Source organism: Enoplosus armatus, chromosome 6 (assembly GCF_043641665.1).
Source record: "Enoplosus armatus isolate fEnoArm2 chromosome 6, fEnoArm2.hap1, whole genome shotgun sequence".
Taxonomy (NCBI): domain Eukaryota; kingdom Metazoa; phylum Chordata; class Actinopteri; order Centrarchiformes; family Enoplosidae; genus Enoplosus; species Enoplosus armatus.
In genome coordinates, this window is record NC_092185.1 from 12,911,188 (window position 1) to 12,934,839 (window position 23,652).

Sequence of the window (23,652 nt, forward strand, 5' to 3'; positions counted from 1 at the left end):
AAAAATGCTCATAACAGTTTCACAGAATCCACCGCGATGTCTTTGCTTGTTTTGTCCAACCAGCGGTCCTAAATCCAAAAATATTAAATTCAAAACTATATAAACTATATAAAACAGAGTAAATTGGCAAATCCCAGACTGTACTTTGGATTGATGGACACAAGTCAGACTTACAAAAATACCCAGAGACTTGATTTGTCTGGAGTTATGACCTGGTAAAACCCCTGAACTGAAGAGATACCACAGCAACAGGTTAGCGTTGCACAGCAACACACCATGACTATTTATTTATTAGGCCCACTTCTTTGGTCTCAGCTAGATAAAAACATTATTGACATTGATTTGAAATTAAAATGTTCAAAAAGGCCATGTCACCTTAATGGTCAACATTTCAAGACACTTGCCCTCAAGGACTTGTTTAGACAAGACTTGACTGATTAATTGATGACCAAAATTGTGATAAAATAACTAACTCATGAGTGTTTTTGAGATGTTTCCTCTGGCCACATTACATAATGTAATAAAGTGTTTGTGACTAGGAGCAGAGGATGGTTGCAGGGTTTTAGTTGAGAAGTGTGGTGGGAGGAGGCCCATGTGTGGAAATCTGTTAAAAAACAGATTCAGCTAGTGATGCTCCTCATGAATCATCTTTCTCATGCAGATGTCCTTGCCCTCCTTGACCTCGCGCCCTGAAGTAAATGTTAACCTGTCGGTGGTGCTAGATGAAAAGTCGGGGGATCATAAATGTCTGTACAAAAAGAATTGCCAATCCATCCGATAGTTGATGAGATATTTCATTCTGGACTGAAGCGATGGATTGACTGTCACCACATCCCTAAAGTCTAAATCACACACAAGCAAAATAATAAAGTGTTTACTTTATAGAAAATAAGAGCAATTTAAATCGCAATATTGATCAGGAAGAAATCATAGAAAAAGTTATTTTCAGCTCTAAAGAGAGGGAGGGGCGTAACAACAACCATTCAACAACCGTACAAGAAGAAATCTTTTGTTTACAGGGCAGAGATTCCTGCTCCTACGCTGACAAAAGCCTCAATAGGGTGACACTCAGCGAGAAGTCGCTGTCAGTTTCCTCAACTGGAAAAACTTGAAAGCTTTCTTGCTCTAAGTGTAGTGCACTTGTGCTGAGATACAGTAGTATATGACCACTGTATCTCACAGCTCAGTGCAACATGTTGTCTGGAGGAGGATTAAAGCCATTTAGGGAGTGTTGTATTAAATTACTGCTGAAGTAGATGTACAAAGGTAAAAGGGGTAAAATCACAACTCTTGATCACAAAACAACCCCTCAAATGAGCTGAACATCGCAGGTGGGTGACGCGTTACAGTTTTTACTTTAACTTTAATCTAAAGCCGCTTTAGATTTTGGTCTTCCCAGATGTGACTGAATTGAATATGTCCAGCGTAAGTGGGACGTAATTCTTGTCCTTTTCATCCAGAAAGTAGAGTGGGTCTGTTATTTGATTTGGGTCGAAGCCCTCCTCCACCAGCTTCACCTTCAAATGCTTGAACGTGCCTGTAACGTCCAAGGAACTCTGTAACCAATCACAGTACAATTAATTATTAGGCGGGGGGGCCTTATATTTTTAATATTTAGTCATTTTTAATAGGATAATTTTTGATAACTACAAGATCACTGGGTTAAACGTACCTGAATCCTCATAAAACGGGGCCTGGCGTAGGTCGGCAGGAAGCTTTTGACGTGTTTAAAAACACATGCGGAGTCAAATCTCTGTCCTTCACTTAAAGTAACGGCAGCCATTCCAGCTCTGCCCTCCTGACCTGGAAAAAGTTGAAGAACAGTTGAATCACAAATGATCAGAATCAAAAGACAGTTTACTGATGTGACACATTATAGATCAAATAAATGTGTTCGGGCTTTGGGGGGTGTAAACAGAGAGTATAATGTTGCCATGGATTCAGTGAGTTATGCTGGGGGGTGTGTTTGTTAACATTTGGCAAATTAAAAGTATGCCGAATTAGCTCGGATCTTCATTAACACGGTCAGCAGTTGCTGTGACATAGTTCATGGAGGCAATTAACAGGTCAAATCATCGGGACGAACAACAATATTAACTACATGTCTCTCCCTCAGCCCCAGTCTGGACTCACAGGGAACGAACGCCTCGTCTACTCGTGAAGTTGAATATTTCGGCCAAAGTTTATGACCCGGACAATGATCTCAACTGGCCGACGAAATGCAAATAAAACTGGGAAACTGGGGCAAGTTCCATGACACCTTTGTTTATCGTACGATTTGTGTTGTACTTCAACTCATGGTGGACTACTGGCAAACACTGTGTCTGGTTAATGGTAAATGTATCCATCTAAACTTTTATTTCCCTGTAATGACCTTTGATTTGCAACATATCCAGACTACAATCATGAGCAAGCTGTTTAGTTCATGCCAGACTTACATTATTTGCACCTTGTATTAGCACCTTGTACTAGGCCTTTTGTTTACTTTCTCTGGGCCTCAGAGAAAAAGTAATGTAAAATCAAGCTTCTTCCATTTGAGGCTATAAGACAAATATACTGTGAGAGGAATTAATTAAAGCCAACATTTAAAGTATTTCTAACAAGGACTGTATTTTATTGAAATATTGAAAGCTGGCCAAAGCAAAGTTTTATCTTAAAGCTGAAACAATTAATTGATTAATCGATTAATTGGTAGTAGAATTTCCCCCCAGGGATCAATAAAGTATTTCTGATTCTGAATCAATTTGTCAACTGATTTTTGAAAAAAAACAAAAAAACATTCCCTATTTCCAGCCTCTCAAATGTGAGAATATGCTTCTTTTTATGTTATTGTTAAGTGAATATCTTTGGATGTTGGACAAAAATACACTGGCCTTGAGGACATTGTGACAGCATTTTACATTCTGACATTTTATACCTTTAGATTAAATGTTTAATCGGGAAAATAATTGGCAGATTACTCAATAATGCAACTGTTGGTTGCAGCCCTAGTCTACCAGTTGTGACAAAAAAAGAAGAACAAAGAGAAGATATACAGTGAAAATTACCTGGCACTTCAACTCCATACACGTTGGCTTCTTTAATGAAGTCAACCTGCGTGAGGACGTCAGCCACCTCAGTTGTAGCCACGTTCTCTCCTTTCCATCTATTAACAATTTAAAAAAAATGCTTCACTTTGAATTAGCTGGCTGAAACAACAGATGAACTCACCTGAAAGTGTCTCCGACTCGATCCTGAAAGTAGATGAAATGATCTTCATCGATGCGTAGCAGGTCGCCGGTGTTGAAGTACACGTCTCCTCTCTTGAAGACATTGTGCAGCTTCTTCTTCTCAGTTTGCTGCAGGTCGGTTGAGTAACCAAAGAACGGAGCACTCCTTGATATTTCACATACCATGAGTCCGGGCTCACCTGCGGAAAGTTAAATACAGGAGACGTCATTTTTGTGGGTATTTGAGGTGATAAGGTGATCCTGTCCTCACTCTGGCACCAGTGTGTTCAACCACACGGCGTCTTGAAAACTAAAGTGATGCACAGAATCATCAAACACTTCGCTAAAACTACAAACGGATTTTAGAAACACTAATGCCATTAGTCCAAGCAACCCCTTCACTCCTGGATCAAAAAAACTTTATTAATTTAATAACAGGTTGTGTGTCCCAGAGTTTCCAACATGGTGATCTAAAGATAGCTTCTCAGATTATTCTTTTCTGCATCAGGGATACATTCTGTTAATTGTTCATTTTGTTTTATTTATCCATGTATTTCTCATCATTTTTTTGGCCTATAAATTGCCAAATTTAAAAGGGCAGCGAGTCTATAAAAGTTTAAATTATAAAATGTAAACTGCACTTCAGAAAAAAAACAAAAAGAGGATGTGATGGTACCCACAGCCCTGGTACTAACGCACCTTTGGCAGCCTCTATGCAGAAACCAGAAGAATCCCTCAAAGGCTGTCCTTTATCTACGCTGTATTTGATCACAGCATAGGGAAAATACCACTGCAAGATTAAAAAAAAAAAAAAGCCAGACAGAACATTGCTTATTGCTCTACAGCATTTACATTTAATTTCATTCATAATGTGGAATGAAACAGTTACCTTGTACATGAAGGTGTCTCGCCCAACAGCTCCGATCTTGCCGCTGTAATTCACCAGAGAAAAATTCCCTTCTGTTGCTCCATAAAACTCTGTGATCTGAACATTTCCAAACCTGCTTATGAAGTCACTCCAAACGTCTTCCCTGATCCCGTTACCTATCGCAAGTCTCACTTTGTGGCTTTGGTCATTCAGTTTCTGACGGGGAAGAAAACCGGAAGAAACATACGCTTTTGTTGTGTTGTTTTTGTATTTCTGGTGACCTTTAATGTGATAGCACCATTAATGTTAGTGCTGTGACATGCTGTTACATACCTTTGGTGTGTTGCAGAGGTAACGCATGATTTCACCTATGTACTGTATGACTGTGACGTTATATTTTCTGCAGTCGTCCCAGAACTGAGATGCAGAAAACTTCCTTCTCAAAGCCACTGTGATACCTACAACAAGATAACAAGATGACAAACAACAATGTTAAAGGATTAGGTTGATGATAATCAATATTTTGTAAACAAATCCACGAAACGACCAAAACCAACAATGAATTGATCCTACTAACAGAAATTGCCTGTGTAGCCATATTCCTCTGTGTCATAGAGCTCCATTGTTTCCTGAAAACACACTGTTGCTCCGATTGACACGTTCCTTCATTACGACAAACAAGAGCCACTTGCACCATCCTATGGTGCTATAGATAGAGCAGTTGTTTCCAACCTTTTAATGTCTTCCATCCACCCACAGTCCTATGAAATGAGCTCAAGTACCCCTTCATTCTCTTCATCAACACTCATCATGTTCCAAATCTTTAATCTGAACAGATAAACTGGATGTTATTTAACACTATTAATCATATAAAAGTGACACACTGATCCTGGAAAGGTCCGTTTTTTTGGTGGGTTTGGTCAAGTTTGCAATCGTACTGTTTCCACCTGGAGGGCCTGAAGCTGCATGTTTCAACCATTTGTCCATCACGTTTGGCTAACTAGTTTTCACTCACTCGGGTTGGTGGAGGCGTGTCCTGTGCTGTCAGCCTGTGGTTTCCGGTGGTTTATTTGTTATTGTTACAATATATATACTTAAGATCAGCCTCACTCATATTCTTTATACTGTTAGCCAATCAGGGGATAACCCCCGCAAACTTGGGGCTAACCCTGCTCTGGAGCAGGGCCAGCAAGCCCTAAACTAAAGTCGGGGTTAGCCCACTTGGAATGTGTGGGGCTAACAGCTCCCTTAGCCTGGGGCTAAGTGCAGTGTGGAAATCCTACAAGTACCCTCTGGCAAATGGCAAAGTATCCCTGGTTGGAAATCAGTGCGCCAGAGAACCAAATGTGTATTAATCCACAGATGAAAATAGTCCCTAAGAAATGCATAATTTACTTTTTTGATTGAGTGTTTTTTGCTAAACACTATAATGTCCAGCTGTTAAAGGAAATTACTTGGACAAAAGTGCATTTTTGCTTTTTTGTTTTTTCTTTTATACAGATTATGTTTTCTATAGAAATTAATGAGCCTGGAAAGTATTGAGAGACAGACGTATAAAATGCATTTTTTTGGTTACAGAATAACAGCAGCCTCATCCCTTAACAAAATCACTGATGCTGTTAAAACTTTTGCCTCTCAGTTTATCTAATATAAACACACGCGTACCCCTTTCAATGGCTCCGACGACACCAAGGAAGCCAGCGCTGTGGTAGAGAGGCAGGCTAACATAAATCACATCTGTGGAGTTCACTCCTGATAGACACAGAAGCAGACAGATGTTCCACAGTTTGGAGTGAGTGACCAATGCTGCTTTAGGGAGACCTGTTGAAGAGAAGCCAGAGGTTCATGTAATGACAGTGTGTTTCTTTTACTGTTCAATCATGAACATTTGAACACCTGAAGCAGCTTACCTGTTGTTCCTGATGTGTATATGTAGACCGCTGGACTCTGCAAGGTTAAATGTGACCTTAAGTCCTTGGGTATGGGCTCAGCGGAGGCCTGGCTCATTTTGTCTTTGAAGCTCTCCACATCTGCAGTTCTGCATCTGTCAGCCAGGTAGAAAACAGAGACCTGCTGCTGCAACAGACTGGGCAGCACCTCCTCCACAGCATCCTGCAACTCTGGGAATAAAAAAAACAAATGAATGTTCTCTACAACTGAAAGACTTCACAGGGTTAAGAATGAAAACTTTAATCCTTATCTACGGCAGTAACTGATGATTTGAATTGATTGAAAAAAAAGTACAATATTTAGTATAGCGTAGCATAAATATGGAAATACTCAAGTAAAGCATCTCAAAAAGGTATTTAAGAACAGTAAATGTTTTTCTATCATACTCGTCCTTTCAGAGGGAAACTTTTCAATCCGCTGTTTTAATTTGACGGGCAGAATTTACTTTACAGACTTAGATTTTACACGGAAAACACACGACGAGCTTATAAACTACCAACACGACATAACTGGGCTTCAATCAGTTCCACCTCAACCAGCTGTAGCATTAAAATGCTGCTCGTTTTTTTAAATTTAATTAGTAACAATAATCACATAATGATATGGAGGTATTTACTGAAGTGTAAAAGTACTCCATAACAAGTTCCTGCATTCAAAATGTCACTAAAAGTACAGTAATGCAAAATGGTCATATTCAGAGTGCTGCATTTGTCCGATATTGGATAATATTACTGACAAGCAGTATTTTAACAACTTTATACACTGTTGGGTAGTTTCACTAGTACCCATGAATCATATTTTTTGTTTTAGCTTACATATCAAATATTAATTTGAAAAGTAGCTAGCAAACTATAATAAATACTGCAGTGGGGTACAAAGTACAGTGCTTGAGTAAACGGTGGTTACTGAGTTGCGAGACTTCAGTACCATTTGTTCTTTGTCCACTGCTCAAAAACATTAAAGGAACACTTTGAAAACACATCAGATCTCAATGGGAAAAAAGTCATGCTGGATATCTACACCGATATGGACTGTGTAATGTGTTAGGAACCAAAGGATGCCACATCGTTTGATGTAAATTAAAATTATCAACCTACAGAGGGCTGAATTCAAAGACACCCCGAAAATCAAAGTGAAAAAATGATGCGGCAGGCCAGTCCGTTTAGCTGAAATTCCATTGCAGCAACTCAAAATGGTACTCAGTACTGTGTATTGCCCCCACGTGCTTGTAAGCATGCCTGACAACGTATCTTCTCCCACATCTGGACCAGAGCATCACTGAGCTCCTGGACAGACTGAGGTGCAACCTGGCGGCGTCGGATGGACCGTGACATAATGTCCCAGAGGTGTTGTCTAGCCTGTAGAGGCCTGTTTGAGTTTAAATGCAGTTTTCAATAAATTGCCTACTCTCTATTTTTTGTCTCGTGCTCCTGTTAATTCTTTTTGCATTTTGAAGCTCTACTTACAACCTGCTGACGATCCACCAGTGCGAAATGCGAATTCTTGTAATTTTCCCCCCGGTCTTAAGATTTTGTTCAGGAGTGTACCTGACCAGATCAACATCCCAGAAGTTTAATTAACTTGATGCTATACTCTGACTAAAAAGTGTTCCTTTAATTTTTTTGGAGCAGTGTATAAAGTTTCCAAAGCCAGACTTCTCCTTGTGACGGTGTTATTGCGCAGTGACTGATGTGAACACTTGGAGCGCTCACCTTCAGCTGCGACCAGAGCTGTGGCTCCGCAGCAGCTGAAGCAGTGCAGCAGAGACTTGGATCTGATGTTGTAGTTGAGAAAAGCAGCGGAACATCCGATCTTCACCAAACCCAACCACAGCCACACGAACATGGGCTCATTTCCGAGGAACAGCGCGACCGTGTCGCCTTCTTTAACGCGTCCACTCTGCAGGAAAACTCGTGCAGCTTTGTTACTGAGGTCATCGGCGTCCTGGTAGCTGAAAGTCTCATCTTCATAAAGGATGAACTGCTTGTGCGGCTGCGCCTTCACCGCCTCTGAGAACCAGTCCACGATGGAGTAATTAGTCTGCGCGTATTTTAGGACACGGCGTCTTAATTTTAATTTAGTGCGAATGTGTTGGACATCCTGGAAAAAGTGAGGGTGGAGGAATAAAAGTGCAAGAAAAGTCGCAGCGGCAAACAGTATCCAGACGAGCATGTTTATCTGTGAGGAACATCAATCACCAGCGTGTAAAAGTCTGCGTCAACTCGAGATAGACTGCTGATGAGAAAGAGGTGGGGGCTAAAACATGTCCCCGTGTGAGGAGGAGGAGCGCAGACACATATCAAAGGTTAGAAACTGTTTTCAAACTCAGTCAGAGAGAACCAAATGATTTACAGGATATAAACTGTTCACACGTTGGGTTGAAGAAGAAACTAGGATTGCACTCATGCCATTAGACACGACTAAAAGTAATCTGATACTTTTTCAGATTTTGCTTCACCATGTTTTGCTGAAGAGACAACAAACAAATTATTCCTTCTTAGTTTGTAAATAAGATAAGATTTATTAAAAATGAATATATAAAAACACATGTATAATCTTTGCACAGCATATCTCATTACCGTGATGTAAAATGTACAACACACAGACACACCGGACTCTGAATCCTACTGATCAGAGAGAACAGAGAGTGACAGGAGCTTGTATCAGCCTGCAGTTTATCTAGTACTCAGATACCAGCAGCTTTACTACCAGCACACTTAGTTAGTCAGTTAAAAAGGGCAGAACTGCACTTATCCTTGATGTAATTATCACTTAAATAAGTAAGCAGTGGTGTCCTTATTTCAACCCAGATCATACTGCTGCATGCCTCACTGAGAGTTAGAACCAAGACCGGCAGCTACATTTTTAAAGCTAAACTGAAATGTGAAGAGACAAGCAAATATTTACTCTGAACGTCTTGCTGTTTCAGCAAGAGTTATGCCTGAGGTGAGAGACCATCTAGACCAGGACAGAGAGTTGCAAAATGTAACCAGTGTTTCTTTTACACTGGAACAAACTATGCATTAAAAAATATAATTCTTTCTGGATAATTTGGGGAAATATGCTCACCTGCTTTGTAGTCGAGAGTTAAATGAAAAGACTGATACCACTCTCATATCTATGTGGTAAATATCCCACCAGCAGCCGATTTAGCAAACAGACTGGAAACAGGGGGAAACAGCTAGCCTGGCTCTGTTCAAAGGTAACACAATCCGCCTATCAGCAACTCTGAAGCTCACTGACCCAACAAGTTATATCTCGTTTGTTTAAATCTTCTCAAATAATCTCCTGGCCAAAAAACTGTAAACAAATGTCACATCTCGTTTGTTTACTATGTCTGGTCTGGGAGCAGTGATCGACGTCTCCACAAGTGAACAATACTCCTAGAAATAGTTGAGCACATAACTCCCCCATAAACCCACTATTTGTCGTTTTTACACTTCAGTTTTTGTATGGATTAAGCAATCAAGACATACTGTCTTAAGTAGTGAGCTTTAGAGGTGCTGCTTACAAGTAGATTTTATTACCTTTGGACAGAGCCAGACTAGGTGTTTTCTGTCTTTATGCTAAGCTATCTGGCTGCTGGCTGTAGCTTCATACTTGCCGTACAGATATGAGGACGTCAGTGGTATCGATCTTATTCCCACTATTGCTTTAACAATTTTAACGCAACACACAAACATACTGCAAGCGACTATGAAGGCAAAGGTTCTACATCTTGTAAACATTATACGCTGTGTTAAAGGCACTATTTGATAAGCTGACTGGAATCGTCGAGCTCGTCCCCTTACTTCACTTTGTCACTTTTGTTGGTAGAACGGACTGTCGAAGCCGCTGTCCTGCTGACGCTGTCTCAGCTCAGAGAACAGAAGCCTGGAACAAACTCCATGCTGCTTCTCGGCCTCAGAGCCAGGGGTGGGCTCTCTGTGTGTACTCATCTTTGCATGGTGGAAGTTCAAGGTCTGGGTGTGAGGTGTCTTCTTGGCAATTTCATTATAGACAGTGACATCAGAAACATCTGGAGTGAGGCCACCAAATTCTCCTAAGTCACTGGCTGATGCAGCAGAGACAGAAAACGGCTTCACTGGTTCTACTTTCCTTCCTGAGGAGGAGAGTGTGCAAACCTGGAAGCCCGTGTCAGAGTCACTACTGGTCATGCTCCAGTCGGTCCGTTTCTCATCTCTGACAGGAGCCTCCTGGATGAGGAAGGGTTTGCTCTGGCGCTCTGAGTGGAGGCGGTTGCCTGCTTTGCTGGAGTCAACTCCCTGCAGGTACAGCTCCCTGCTTTTACTCCTCACAGACACGCTGGCAACATCCGCCTGGGATGGAGAAGCCATCTGTTGAGGAGGTTTGTAAGAGCGGAGGTGTGTGTGAGCAGCAGTTTGGGGTTTCGGCCCTGCATCTACGGAGGCTTCCTCCTTCCCAGATGCAGAAATGTCCTGGTGACTCAAAAGTTTAGTCCTTGCTGCAGCGGTTGGTCTCTGCTCTGAGTCAGGAGACATCATTTCCCTGTGGGATCTCTCCTCTGGTCGGATGTCAGGAAGCTCAGTTAGTGTCGACGGGTTCTTAATGAAACCTGCATGTCTAACTGGAGGGCAGTCAACTGTGGACACATCCATCAAACAAGCTGTCAATAAAAATCACCAATTCACACAACATTGATATTTTGAAACAGAAAGAAAATCTACAGTAAAGCAGTTCTGTACAAGAGGACTCACTTTGTAAACTGTAGTTCTTTCCAGATTTACTTTTGATGGGCGTCTCCAGCACTTTAGCCATGGCCGCCAGCTTGCTTGCAGCATTCATTATTTTCTTTTCAGCACTGCAGAAGACAAGAAGATCAATACAATTAGCCTGAGGAGCCATGATGAAGCAAGCAAACAAGTTTAGGACAATTATGGCGTCTTGCCCTGTAGTCTTTCCTCCGTCCTCCAGTAACTCCTGCAGACAGGTCAGATAATAGCGCCGCATCTTTCTGGCAGTGTCCTGCCTCTCCCTCTGCACCTCCATGCGGATCATCTCTGCTGCTCGCTCCCGACTCTCCTGCAGGTAACGCAGCATGTCTCCTGCCATAAAAACACACTTGTGATCTGTGCTTTTGTCGTGGGAATTTCAGGAAAACAGAAGACTGGCAACAAGGGAGTAGTTCTTGTGGTTTTATTCACGTCTGCAGACGGACGGCTCCGACAGCAACTCAGTCGCTCCTGCCCGGCTGACCACAGGTATATCAAAAAGCAGCACCGTTACAAACCTCTGATCTTTTCTACAGTCATCAGGTACTGCTGCTTCATCTCCTCGAGGCCTTGCTGAAGATGTTGTTGGTGATCAGAACTCCTGCAAGCAAGAATAATTAATTTGTTGGTATCATTTTATGGAAAGTCATTATTCATTAACTACTGTTATCACTATGATATAATTTTCCATACCATACAAATATTTGGATATTGAAGATTCTTTTTCAGTTTTATTCACTCATTATGAGTTAAAATCTGTCTGTTACTTATAAATAACCGTTTTATCAAACTGAGTGTTTAGTTTAAAATTAAAGTCCTGCTCGAGCTTCATCATAATGATGATGATAAACTGGCATATTTAAGATAATGGGAGAAGTCGTTTGTCCCCAAAAAAATGTAATTGGATGGAAAAATGAAATAGGCCCCAAATGCAAGACGCTTAAGCAAAATCTTTGACACTTGAATGGGAGAGAGAAGGGAGGGAATTTGATAACAACAACAATACAGCCAGTGAAACAATATTTCATTGAATTGGACACAAACCCTGAGGATCCTTTGGCGCCCTTCACTTCCTCTAGCTGCTGCAGATGTTCCTCCTTTGCCTTTTGTAAGCTGCTTTCATGCTCAGCTACAACAAACAGTAGACCATCAACACAGACGCACAGACACGGAGTAGGTTGAATAAATCTGTTTAAATGACATTTAAAGCAACATTTTAATGCACATGTTTAACATTTAAATTTAATTAAATACCTTTCAGATGCTGCATGGCAGTTTTGTGCTCTCGAACGCTGTGCTGAAGTTGACGACAGGCTTTCTCCAAGTGTCTCTGCAGCTCCTGGTTCTTCTTCTGCAGCTTACTTACAGTCTCAGTACACTCCTTCCTGCAACAAGCCTGCTCCTTCCTCTGGGACAAAGAGCCTGGAAACGGTGGACAATATTGTCACGTAAACTTGTTAGACTAGACTCTAATAATAATAACTTGGCACTGCTTAGCGAAGAGATGATAAGGGCACATTACATACTTTGCATTTTGTCAATTTCTCTTTCATGCTGTAGCTGTGTTTCTTTTAAGACACGGCTCAGTCTCTCCTCACTTATCTGTGGAGGAACAAAGGAAACCATAAAAAAGGGAAAAGCAAAACAAACATTGTCCCACATAAAAGACACAATATAATAAAAACAGCACATTCAGACAAATCATAATTGAAAGCTACAACATTTAATCATGGCGGTACTTCTTGTGATAAAGGAAAAGGAGAGGCTGGCTGCACACTGAGCCACACTTGCATTAGTAAAAAGCTAATTTCAGTGTGAGGACAGCTTCCCCTTTTCCTTTGTTGCCATTTGTTGCCCTGTGTCTGTACCCAGCTATAAACACTACCCCTCCCTTTTTTTGCTTTGAGTACTTCTTGTGTAACACTCTAACCTTTGTCTTCTGCAGACTCAGTAAATTAATCTCAGAGTATAGTGTACTGACAGTCCTCCTACATGACAAACAGATTAAATCCCTTCATCTTTAGATAACAGATAATACAATCACAACTCACTTTCTTCCATTGTTTCTTGGCTTGAGATACTGCTCTGTTGACGATTTCTTTGCAGGACGTTTGGATGATATGTGTTATTGCACCCTCTGACGAGGCCCCGCTGGTCCTCCTGGTGTCTTCAGTGCCCTGTTCATCTGGTTTGGGATCCCTGAGAAGTTGTGCCTGGACCTCTGCCAGACCAGTCTGAAGCTCTGCCAGTAATTCACCTCTCATCTGCTGTCTCTGGGCCTGTTCCTTCTCCTCATGCCGACATCTCCACTCCTCTTCTCGGGCCCTCAGGCTCTGTTGTAGCTTCACCTCCATCTGCAGGAGCAGCTGCTTCTTCTGGAGGTCTGCATCCTCTCTGGCCTGCTGCAAAGCCTGCTCCAGCTTTTTGCGCTGCTCTTGCAGCTTGGTTTGGTACACCTGCTCACTGCGGACCTGGGTGACAGAGATCTCCTGTTGTTTGTCTCGGTTCCAGGCTGCTCTAGCTCCTGCCAGCTCAGCCTTCAGCAGGGCAGCTTGCTCTCTCCTCACTTGCTCCAGCTGAGTCTGGAGGGCTGCCACCTCCTCTTGGAGCTCCTCCACCCTCTGCTCCTCCAGCTGGTTCTTGTGCTTCTTATGCCACTGCTCCTCAGCCTCCCTCAGGGCCTGGGACACCTGACACATTTAAATTGAGGAATATATGTATATTACATCAGAAAAGAAAAGCCAGTTGACAGCACTTGTTATCTCACAAAGATAAAACCCTGTCATACCTGTTGTTCTGCCCGTTTTTCTTGTACTTCTTCCCATTTCTCCCTCTCTGTTTGGAGAGAGGCTTGGTATTCTGGTAATGACGTCAAATCCTCGATCCAGCGATTGTAGGCCCTTGTTACTGAACCTTCAACCTGAAACACCAAAACAGTTATGTCCACTACTAAATCTAGTCAACCCCCGATGAAGGCAAGACAGCCGATATCATGGTATGTTGGAGAAGAGTTGTGTGGCATTTAATTTAGATGGAGCGCTACTAAAATGTGTGCTAATAGCACATCTAGTGGCATTGGATTGGTTGTAATTGGTGCCACTCAGTCAAGCACTTTGGCTAATTAGCACAAGTATTACATAAAAAACCCCGCTGACCTGTTTGGCCATGTCCTCCAAGTGTTTCTCGTGTAGCTCTCTCTGGGTTTGTTTCCTGGCTTCCTCTACAGCTTTGCGTTTGACTTTGTCAGCTTCCAGTTGCAGCTGCTGTTTCTGGGCACTGAGCTGGGAGTTCAGCTCCTCAACGGTAACAGTCACCCTCCTGGTCTCATCTGCCTGACAGGTTGCCTCAGCAGTCTCTATGTGTTTCTCTCTCCTAGCCTCCTCCAGCTTCTGAACCCAGGTCTCCTCCATCTGCACAGAAGCAGTGAAAACATTCAGGTCTGACAAACATATTGGCATTCAGGAGTTGGGCAGTGATTACAGGAAAAGGTGATTACCTTTTGTAGTTCTTCCTTCCAAGCAGCCTTGGCCAAGGCTTCATGAGAGTTCACCTGCAGCTGGATCTCCGTCTCCTTTTCTTTGGACCAGAGAGCTTTGAGCTGATTTATTGAGGCCTGATGCTGAGCCTCAAGCTCAGCCCTCAGCTTCTCTACAGCTGTACCACTCTCCTCTCTCATGTTTTGCTGGGAACGAGGACCAAGTCATACATCATTCTCAGTGCACTGGTATTCTATGTTGGATACTTCATCACTGAGAAACAGATTTGTGAAATACAGCGTGTAGCAATACAGTAAACATTGTCAAAGATAAATTGTAAATGCTTTGCATCCCAGATGATTCAACACATTCACAGTCAGTGCTAACTTACTAATATTGACAAACACAGAAAAATTCCAAATAATTTATCTTACAATAATGTATTTTGATCTTTTAAATTATGTGAATTTCTCCAGAACCATGTTTCCATTTCTGATATTGTAAATACATTTTAGGATCTTGTATACCTCTTTGTCTCTAATCAAAGCCTCCTCTTTCTCCCTGTTGCGTATGCTTTCTTCAAGCATGTCCTTCTCCTTGCAGACAGATATGTAACACTCTTGCACGGCCAACATCTTGTCATTTGCCTCAGACAGCTGGGTCCTGTGAAGTAAGTACTGTAAATGAGCTGCAAAGGTAGGTGGACAACTGCAATCTTCTGTGACAGGTGCAGAGAACTTACTGTAACTGTTGGACCTGCTGCTGGTGCTGTGCAGTCAGCTGTTCAACCTGACCATCGTGCTCCAGCATGAGCTCTGTTCTGATCCGGTTTACCACATCGTCCCTATACTGCTGATGAATCCGCTCAGATCTCCATGAAGAAACAGAAACGTGTATATATGAATACACACACTATGATTAATTTAAGGTAAAGAAAACATTAAATATACCATACCTCTCTGCAGCCTCCTGCTTCTCTTGGTCCAGTTCCTGGATCATCTCTCTCATCTTGGTGCACAGCTCCAAGTTGGCAGACTTTACTTTCTCCTCACTCTGTTTCAGCTCCTTATTCTTCTTTTCTAACACCTAGAGTTTGGGTAGAACACATCTTCTATCATTAATCTCATCATCTAAAAACCCAATTATTTTGACGATGAACTACAACAAACCTCCACTTGTTCCTGCAAGTGTCGTTTGTCTTCCTGTAGTCTCGTCAACTCTTTCTGAGACTCTCCAGTTACGTCGAGATGATTCATCTGGCTCGTCTCTCTGACCTGTGAACACAGATGCAGTGATCACTGTTTGCATTAGAGCCATTTAATCTCTTACCTTTTATTTATGCATTGTTTTATCCATTTATGAGAGCTTTGATGTCATTTGTTTCTCTTTATGCCACCACAAGTGAACAGTGTTGGCAAGAAACATGCAACAATATAACACTTTAATCCTTTCAGGTCCATATATTTTAATACGTTTGTTATCTTAGCTAAACCATTTGCATGTTTTCCCTTTTTAGCAGCTAGAAATCAAATTGGTCAATCTACCTAAATCTGAATAGCGATCAAACAGTGTATACCAGTACAGCGTTAAATGCTTTGCTCTGCAGTGCAACATTAAAGCGTCTGGTCACGTAGGGGGGAGTCCTCACCGAAGAGCTGAGCTTGGCTTCACCTAACTGGGTCTGCAGCTCGTTCACTCGACCCTGACAGAGCTGCAGCTCCTCCTGCAGCTGACTGATCTTTCCCCGCTTCCCCTTCAGACTACTGAGGCAGCGCTGCATCTCCACTCGCAGCAGCCGCAAAGCTTCATCTTTGGGCAGCTTGGAGTCCGACAGGTGAGCCATGGCAGTACTGACCAAACAGTAGGAAAAGTTAGATTTTGATGTGAATTGTGGTGATAATAAAGTAGAAGTATTGCAATGTTTGACAATATATACTTGCACAAAGGCAAAAGGACACTGACAATGCAGACTCATTGTAATGATGACAATGACTCTGAATCATGGTGTACCTGTGAAGCATGCCATTTTTTCTGTTGGTTTTCTTTAATCCTAAATCCACACAGGATTCAGACAGCTGGTTCTCCCAGTCACTGCTCAGGTCTAATGCAATAACACCATGTTTCACAGCAGATTCATACAGAGTGATCTGCTCTTTCAAGTCAGCCAGATCCTCCTTTAGGATAAAAAGATAAAAAGTTTAATCAGCCAAGTTTAAGCATCTTTTTTTTTTGAGTAACAGCGTTTTGAGAGAGGTTCCATTCTGGTGCAGAAGAATCAGAGGGCAAACCTGTAAGACTTTGTTCATGTTTTCACTCAGTGCCTTGGCTGATTGAGCCTGTTGTAGTTTGATTTGCATCTGAGTTGTCTCCTGCACTGAACCTGAAGAAAATAGAACCGCAACGGAGAAGAAAAGATGATTTGGAATTGAGCGAATCAAAAATAAAAAGTTGCTCATTAATGTTTTGTGATTTCTTCTCAATTCAGTTTTTAGCAAGTACATAAAAATCGTGGTTGCAGTCCACCTTCTCCCCCTCACTCACTTGTCTGCAGCAGCTTGGCACATTGTTGCTGACTCTCCTCCAGACGCTGAGTGAGGCCGTTGACGACTCTGGCTCTCTCCAGTTGCTCTTCTTCTCTCTGGCGCTCCAGCTGCTTCACCTGCTCTCGTAACCTCTGATCAACATCAATCTGGAAGCAACAAAACAACAACACAGGAGTTTACCATGTCTGCAAGGGACTTCAACTGACCATAACAATTGAATTCAAAAGTAGGTGTTGTGGATAGCTTGTTGTTACATTAACATTACAGTAACACTACAGACCTGTTCACTCAGAGCCTGGGAGGTAGAGTCTAGCTTCTGCTGTAGTGTCAACAGTGCAGCCTCATGCTGCTCCTTCATGATGGTAAGGTCTCTGTCATGCTGCTCCCGCGTTCTGGACAGCGTGTCGGAGCGACAAAGCTCCAACATCTGCTGCTTCATGCTGTCCACTGCAGCCTCTGCCACCCTTTGCTTCTTCTTGTTCTGCAAACAAAATAAAATGTCTGTATACACTAAAAATACAATCCATCTAATATCAAAGGTTTCAATGAAGATCTGTTGGTCTGTTTGAGAACAAAAAACACAACATTTCAGCGAGGCACACGGCGGTGTGTGTCAGTACAGAACTTACTTCCTGGTCTCTCTCAGTAAGGACCTGTACTTGCTGCTCCATAGCCTTTAATTTGTTGTGCATTTGAACCTCTCTCTCCTTGGCCTCTTCAACCAATCGACTCGATTCTTTCAGACTTACTGCTAGGCCATCCTTTTCATCTATTGATGATAAAAAAATATATATATATTTTTGTCCCATGAGCAGCACATCGAGCAAGAGAACAAGGACACACCAGGCAAGCACAGGACCCACTGTTTTTGTAGATAGTGCAAGCTATTTTAACAGCCACAAGGGGGCATATATACAAGTAAGTGAAGACATATCCTATTTTATTTCCTTCTATCAATCTCAATCAATGCTCAGATTGATAGACAACCAGCCGTTCAGCTTTTAATCGGCAAAACATATTTGGAAAGTTTCAAACAGAATGGTCAGACATAATGACTAACTATTCTTTAAAAGAAAGAATCCCTCATAACTCTTCAAGGTGGCCGAGAATTAGTGATTTATTCATTCCAAGTTCAAGTGATTTGTTTCCACAACAGCTTAAATTTTAGATTTTAAATATATGTAAGAAAAGAGAACAATAAATCATAACATGCAACAAAATTACATTTCAACCCTTTAAGTATCACAAAATCCGTCTTATCCCATTAGTTTACATTACTGCAATAACGTGAACAGCAATTCCCACCACTCATTTTGAAAGCAAAAACTGTGAAACATACCTTTGACAATTGCAAACTGATGCTCGAGGTATCTCATATTACGCCTTGAATCCTCCATTTTTCGCTCCAAGTCTTCTATTTGCCTCTGCTGAGCCTTGTTTAAAATCTGCAGCTGGGCGAGCTGCTCCCTATCAGCAGTTTCTGAAACACAGCACAAAATTTATCTTTAACACATCAATCACTTATACCTTATTTAAACAGTGTGAGGACATTTTCATTTTCAGCAATGTCATTTGAGAGGGTGAACGTGATACAATAACTTTAGACCACTTTAGGTAAAGCAAGGGCTCCCCGTCTTTACATTTTGATGGATGATATAATTCAAAAAAGATTGAGCATTAAGGCCATTACAGCTACATACCAATGGCAATTAAAATTCCAATTTTCCTGCAGTCTGGTTGAATACATCTGTGCATGACACAGACATATAATAATAGGCATAATAAGCTAATTGTTGTCACTTCTACACAAAGATTTTAAGTTTTAATACCTTACCTTAGAAACAAAATACTAATGTTTCCTGTCAGATTATTAGCTCAGGTAAATTTCTTTCATATTATAATTTAGTTGTCTGTAGGCTAAATCTCAATGATAAATTGAAACTTTGCTGATCTGAAATAACAATGTAATGAGGCTTATGATATCTGTAGTTTATATAGCTGGCACATGGACCTATGTAGCTCATTATTTTTAATTAATCCCCCTTTCTCAGTCAAAATAACCACATTTTTGTGCTATTGTCCACAGAATGAGAGTTAAGTGTATTACTCAATGGCACTTTGAAAGCAGCTCTTGTAAACAACAAATCAATACTTCAGATTCAGATTATTCATGTGGATAAATTTGTTCAGCTAGTTCAGGAGATTCCTAAATTGACTAATCACTTTTCAGCTATTACAGTACTGTGGTTTACACGTCACTGTGTTCCTGTGCTATTAATCCTGCATCGAATCAAGACTGTAAGACTCACGTTGTGTCGAGTCAAGGAATTCTCTTTGCAGATGGTCAAGTTGACCTTCTTGGTGAGCGACCTGCGAGTTAAACATCTTTGGCTGATGGGCAGGATGGTGAGGATTGTAGCTTGCCTTGAACTGGTCCACAACTCTGTCCCCGACTCCAGACTTTAAATCCTGAAGATCGAGAAACAAGGAACATTGTATGTTTGGAAGAAAAATATTATTGTGTTTAATAACTGAAGAATAAACCAAGTTGCACAATTAAACTACAATCTGTTTCTCAAACACACAATAAAATTGTACAACATGCTGTAAATTGGTGGACTGCCTGATAACAAGATGTTCATTTCAAATTATTCACAAGGAAATGCATTTGAAATAAAATAGCAGGCCTATTTAATAAGCTCTGAGATCCTTTATGAGACAAGAGCAACAATCACTGCAATGAATGATCAATAACTGGGCTGGGACATTTTGGTAGTCTGCAAAGACAAAATAGACCAAAGATAAAACTCCACTCACTGGTTTGGAAAATGGCAAATGGTTTCTGTCGTTGTTGTGGTCCCGGGAGTTTTGGTTGTCTCTTCGTCCTCCTCCTCCATTATACACTGCAGCGTTATTAGTTCCTTGAGGGTATGGTTTAGACTGATACTCATCATTGGTCTCCGTAGATTTCTCTGTGCCTACGCTGGTGTATTTATAATCACCCTGGGTTAACTGGTGATCCTGTGACTGCTGGTTCCAGGTGTGAGGCAGAGGTTGACTTTGTGGGTGACTCCGATGTCCATTGATCTGAACAGTTTCTTCCTCATAAGCGTACTCATCATGAGAGTGTTGATCATATTCAACTTCATAGTTCTTCAGAGAGACATTGACAGTAATAGTGATTGATGATTTTTTTCCCTTTAGAAGTTCAGAAGACAAAAATCTAACAGTGAAAACAAACTAACAACCCACCTGTTCATGAGAGGTCGGCCTTGGACGAACTGACCATTGCTGGGTCCACGTGGACTGTGGGCTGAGTGAAGAGGGCAAAAAAGCATAATTACATTACAATGCAATTAGGTATGTCTGATTGTATCAAACCCAGAGTTCTCCAAATCTGAGATTATTAATGTGGCAACTGCAATATCTGTTTTACCTGTTGCCAGTGTTTTTATTGCTGCAGGTAGAGTACTCCATCTCGAGGGAGGAGTCTCTGCTGTCCTCCAACATGTCATCGGGCAGGTCTGTGAGCAGTTTCTGCAGCTGAGAAAAATACCACATGTAAATGAGTCACCAAGGTTGCTCCGCAACAGAGTTGTAAAATAACACAGATAGGAAAAAACAGAACAGAGAAACAACCACTGACAGCCTGAGAGAGGAATGTGTCAGGAGGTATGTTTGTAGTTTTGAAAATGGGTTAACCAAACTTCTATTGTCTTGAGAGGAATAAGAATCAATGTAGCTGATAAATCACTTTGTTCTTGTATGAGTCATTTTAAGCCTGTATTATCATTTAAGTCATTTATCGAGCAAAATTTCCAAACATTCTCTGGTTTACGCTTCTTAAATGTGAAGATACTCAACTTTTAGGTTTTTAGATTAATCAGTAATGAAGGTAATTGCAATAATTAAAATAAAGCTCTATTTGTACAGAATAGACTTACAGAATAGAATTATTCTTTTGGTCAAGACAAATCAAACTGAGAAACAAAACACACAAACAACAAAGTCATTTTCTGTCAAAACATCTTAGCTCTTAATGACGACGAGGTAAATCCTCCTCTGTGTCAGTAACAGATTGGCCAGGCTTACTTTACAACCAGCCATATGTGATAGAACAAGCACAGCCAGCTGGACTTACTTCCCACAAGGACCGCTGAATATTCCTCAAATCCTCCACTGTGTCCACAACCGAAGGACCCATATTATCCCACTTACACATTTAACAAAAGAGGCACTTCTGCTTTAGCTATGAAGCCACATGATAACCTCCTAGCCTAATCTTTCTGCAAAGAAAGACTTTCTGTTTGAAACATCCAAAATGTGCCTGGCATGTTGTCGACTCCCTGCGGTATTGCCGTGTTTTGCTCCCAAAGAACTCCATTGTTTAGACAAAACATATAGCAAGGTTAACTGGAGCAGAAACATTCCAATTACTGGTGTCAAACATTTTTCCACTTGACTAACTTGCGTATAATACACAAGCTATACCAAAGAAAAAATACATGCTCAAAATAAATATTCTTCTAATGTCCAATTCTTCTGAGTGTTGCAGGCCAATGGAAAAACATACTCCTTGCTCTATTCAGTACAAGTGGGTTCAAGCACAGAATCAAGATAACCTAAATAAAAAGAAAGTAGGAGAACCACAGGGCAGAGCTAGTTTCAGTGTGACACACCTGGAAGGAGGCCTTTTCCTTGAGCCAATAATAGCTCAGGTTAATAGCGCAACAGATCGTAGGCGTGTGTAATAACACAGCATGCCTGTCTAACTGTGAAACAGGCAGTGCTTGTGAAATTTAAAGAGTGCCTACCTCAAATGCTTCCCCAAACAGCAACAACACTAACTCAGAAAAATAAATAGGCACCCGACAAATGTAATGCTCAAACATCAACATGACAATATTCATAATGAATGGGCAAAAGGTGATAATAACTGTGTTACCACTTTAGTAGAGACAACTACTGCCTAGAGCACTATACATAACACAGGTTAATGTTTCATAATTGAACCATACCTTGGGTATATTCTGCCATCTGATATGTTGGATCACGTTAACTGATATTTGAAAATGTGTACAATTAAGAAACGTTGCTGTAAGTTAGCGATGTGTCTTATACCTCTTGCTCTCTTGCATAGTCCTCCTGGTCGTATTCTTCTTCATCATGCTGGGTTTGAAGAGCAGCACTGTCAAAATCAATAGACATGATGCAGAGCCTGCTGGTGTAGGGTGCTCTGTGGATAGGTGCAAAAACAAACTTAAGAGAAGAAATCACAAACAACCAGGAAATGTTCTTGTTGTGGTGGATGTTGGTGTTAAATATAGGATGGCCAAAGTTAACTTAGCTAACTTCAACGTTACACGTTAGCTAAAAGTGTACTGCCGCAGTGATATGAACCAGTCAAAACTGACGTTAGCTTACCTGTTGGCATAAATGGGACAGACGTTTCTTTTGGTGGTTTGCTTATTCCTTTGCTTAGTTGGGTGGCGTTATTAACTGCTGGCCACTTTAAGTTACTGTTTACATTACAAAGCAGTGACGCTAGCTAACTAGAGGCAACCTGGCCATGTTAGCTTGCCTTAGCAACAACGAGTGCGACAAAAATGACCTGGCCATGCTTGGAGAAACCTACGACAAGGACGTCTGATCAAAGATGGAGATTCGTAAAAAAGTTTAACGCCAGTTTGCGTGTAATTTGGTCAAGCAGTAAACTTTGCGAGGAACAAAGCTAACTCTGGCTAGCCGGCTGGACGTCCTCTTTAAGAGCCGCAGACTCGCCCACTTTGAAAAGTCGCGCGCATTAGCAGCGCCAAACCACTGCGGGTCTTATAGGCAGAACACAAACACACTGACTACACATGAATCTTATATCCCTATAACTAACAATATGTCACTAACAGACGCATATAGTAGTTTAATAACCATTCTCTGTAGCAAAACATGCACGATAGAGGATATTTCATAAATATCATTGTTCTTGCTGCCAACCCCGGAACTGAGAAGCTAACCACGCTCCCATGGTAACAGCTTCTCTAGACTTATGGGAAGTGTAGTCGCCGTGTTTCTTTTGCAACGAGGCAGAGACGATCAAGCCTCAAAGAACACGTCGAGTGATATGAATCATACTTCCACCGACCAAAATAAAAGGAGATCTACTGCTTTAAAGAACGATTAATAAGAAATGTGCAAGCATGCCCTTAACTGGTTATTACCAAAAGTCTTTGATATTATTATAGAAAACCTTTGCTGCATTGATCTTGATCACATACACTCATAGACTTTGTACAATCCTTATTTGTGACCATACAATTTTCAGATGTACACACACGGTAGTTTGACAATTACAGTTAAAAATATAACATTTTGTGTGTTTCTCAAGCCAATAAGTGGAATGAAATAGGCCATGCTCCCTTAATGGGTTAAACCTTAAAAGTCATCAGAGAAGCATTACCCTCTGTGTGCTATCTAAGAAGAGGGACATATATTGCATTGCTTTGGTTTTTTAAAGTATCTAAAAGTGATATAGATATATGTTGTACACTACTCTTGTCTTGGAAACAACACCTGGGTTACTAAAAAAAATCTAATATTATGTTTCCATCTTGTGGTAAAATAGTGACATGGCAGCAGCGTCCTGCCGTGAAGTATGATTGCGCCATTATCCATCAGGAACACTTCTTGACTTCAATATCAAATAATGTATTTGATATCTACCCTGAATTATAAATTGAAAAGGTCTATTGTGACGCCATCACGCCCTTCGCGCCGCTGCGTACGTTGGACCGTGTTGAACCACGCCTCCTGTCCTACAGACACTTCCGTGTTTTTACCACTGCAGCCTCAACTGTTTCAGAGTCAGGTCATTTGTTG

General features: G+C 41.2%; 2 protein-coding genes across 2 annotated transcripts; both read right to left on the minus strand.

Moving 5' to 3' along the window:
* Positions 1 to 1,379: 1,379 nt before the first annotated feature.
* On the minus strand, positions 1,380 to 8,199 carry LOC139286090 (long-chain fatty acid transport protein 2-like). The gene is made up of 10 exons (XM_070906766.1): positions 7,740 to 8,199; positions 5,988 to 6,197; positions 5,743 to 5,898; positions 4,411 to 4,535; positions 4,099 to 4,293; positions 3,909 to 3,999; positions 3,211 to 3,409; positions 3,048 to 3,145; positions 1,673 to 1,803; positions 1,380 to 1,556 (listed from the first exon to the last, which is right to left on the minus strand). The coding sequence occupies exons 1-10, from the start codon at positions 8,197 to 8,199 to the stop codon at positions 1,380 to 1,382; spliced, it is 1,842 nt and encodes a 613-aa protein (XP_070762867.1).
* A 1,628-nt stretch (positions 8,200 to 9,827) lies between these two features.
* Positions 9,828 to 21,987, minus strand: cep152 (centrosomal protein 152). The gene is made up of 27 exons (XM_070907836.1): positions 21,901 to 21,987; positions 20,216 to 20,322; positions 20,032 to 20,092; positions 19,614 to 19,932; positions 19,089 to 19,253; positions 18,119 to 18,259; positions 17,409 to 17,548; positions 17,060 to 17,260; positions 16,778 to 16,925; positions 16,525 to 16,616; positions 16,247 to 16,410; positions 15,885 to 16,086; positions 15,406 to 15,510; positions 15,192 to 15,322; positions 14,979 to 15,107; positions 14,764 to 14,899; positions 14,257 to 14,442; positions 13,916 to 14,170; positions 13,549 to 13,680; positions 12,812 to 13,450; positions 12,287 to 12,362; positions 12,015 to 12,182; positions 11,805 to 11,889; positions 11,279 to 11,361; positions 10,937 to 11,093; positions 10,746 to 10,849; positions 9,828 to 10,654 (listed from the first exon to the last, which is right to left on the minus strand). Exons 1-27 carry the CDS (start codon positions 21,985 to 21,987, stop codon positions 9,828 to 9,830), a joined length of 5,040 nt encoding a protein of 1,679 aa, XP_070763937.1.
* Positions 21,988 to 23,652: the final 1,665 nt, after the last annotated feature.

Bases quoted from the DNA above. Each gene is read 5' to 3' on its own strand.
- LOC139286090 (XM_070906766.1), bottom strand. From the start codon at position 8,199: ATGCTCGTCTGGATACTGTTTGCCGCTGCGACTTTTCTTGCACTTTTA. The intron at 5,899-5,987 runs GTAAGCTGCTTC...TCTCTTCAACAG, and splicing joins ATACACATCAGGAACAACAG to GTCTCCCTAAAGCAGCATTG. The intron at 4,294-4,410 runs GTATGTAACAGC...CTTCCCCGTCAG, and splicing joins ACCTCTGCAACACACCAAAG to AAACTGAATGACCAAAGCCA.
- cep152 (XM_070907836.1), bottom strand. From the start codon at position 21,987: ATGTCTATTGATTTTGACAGTGCTGCTCTTCAAACCCAGCATGATGAA. The intron at 20,093-20,215 runs GTAAAACAGATA...CTCTTCACTCAG, and splicing joins AATAAAAACACTGGCAACAG to CCCACAGTCCACGTGGACCC. The intron at 13,451-13,548 runs GTATGACAGGGT...TAAATGTGTCAG, and splicing joins AAAAACGGGCAGAACAACAG to GTGTCCCAGGCCCTGAGGGA.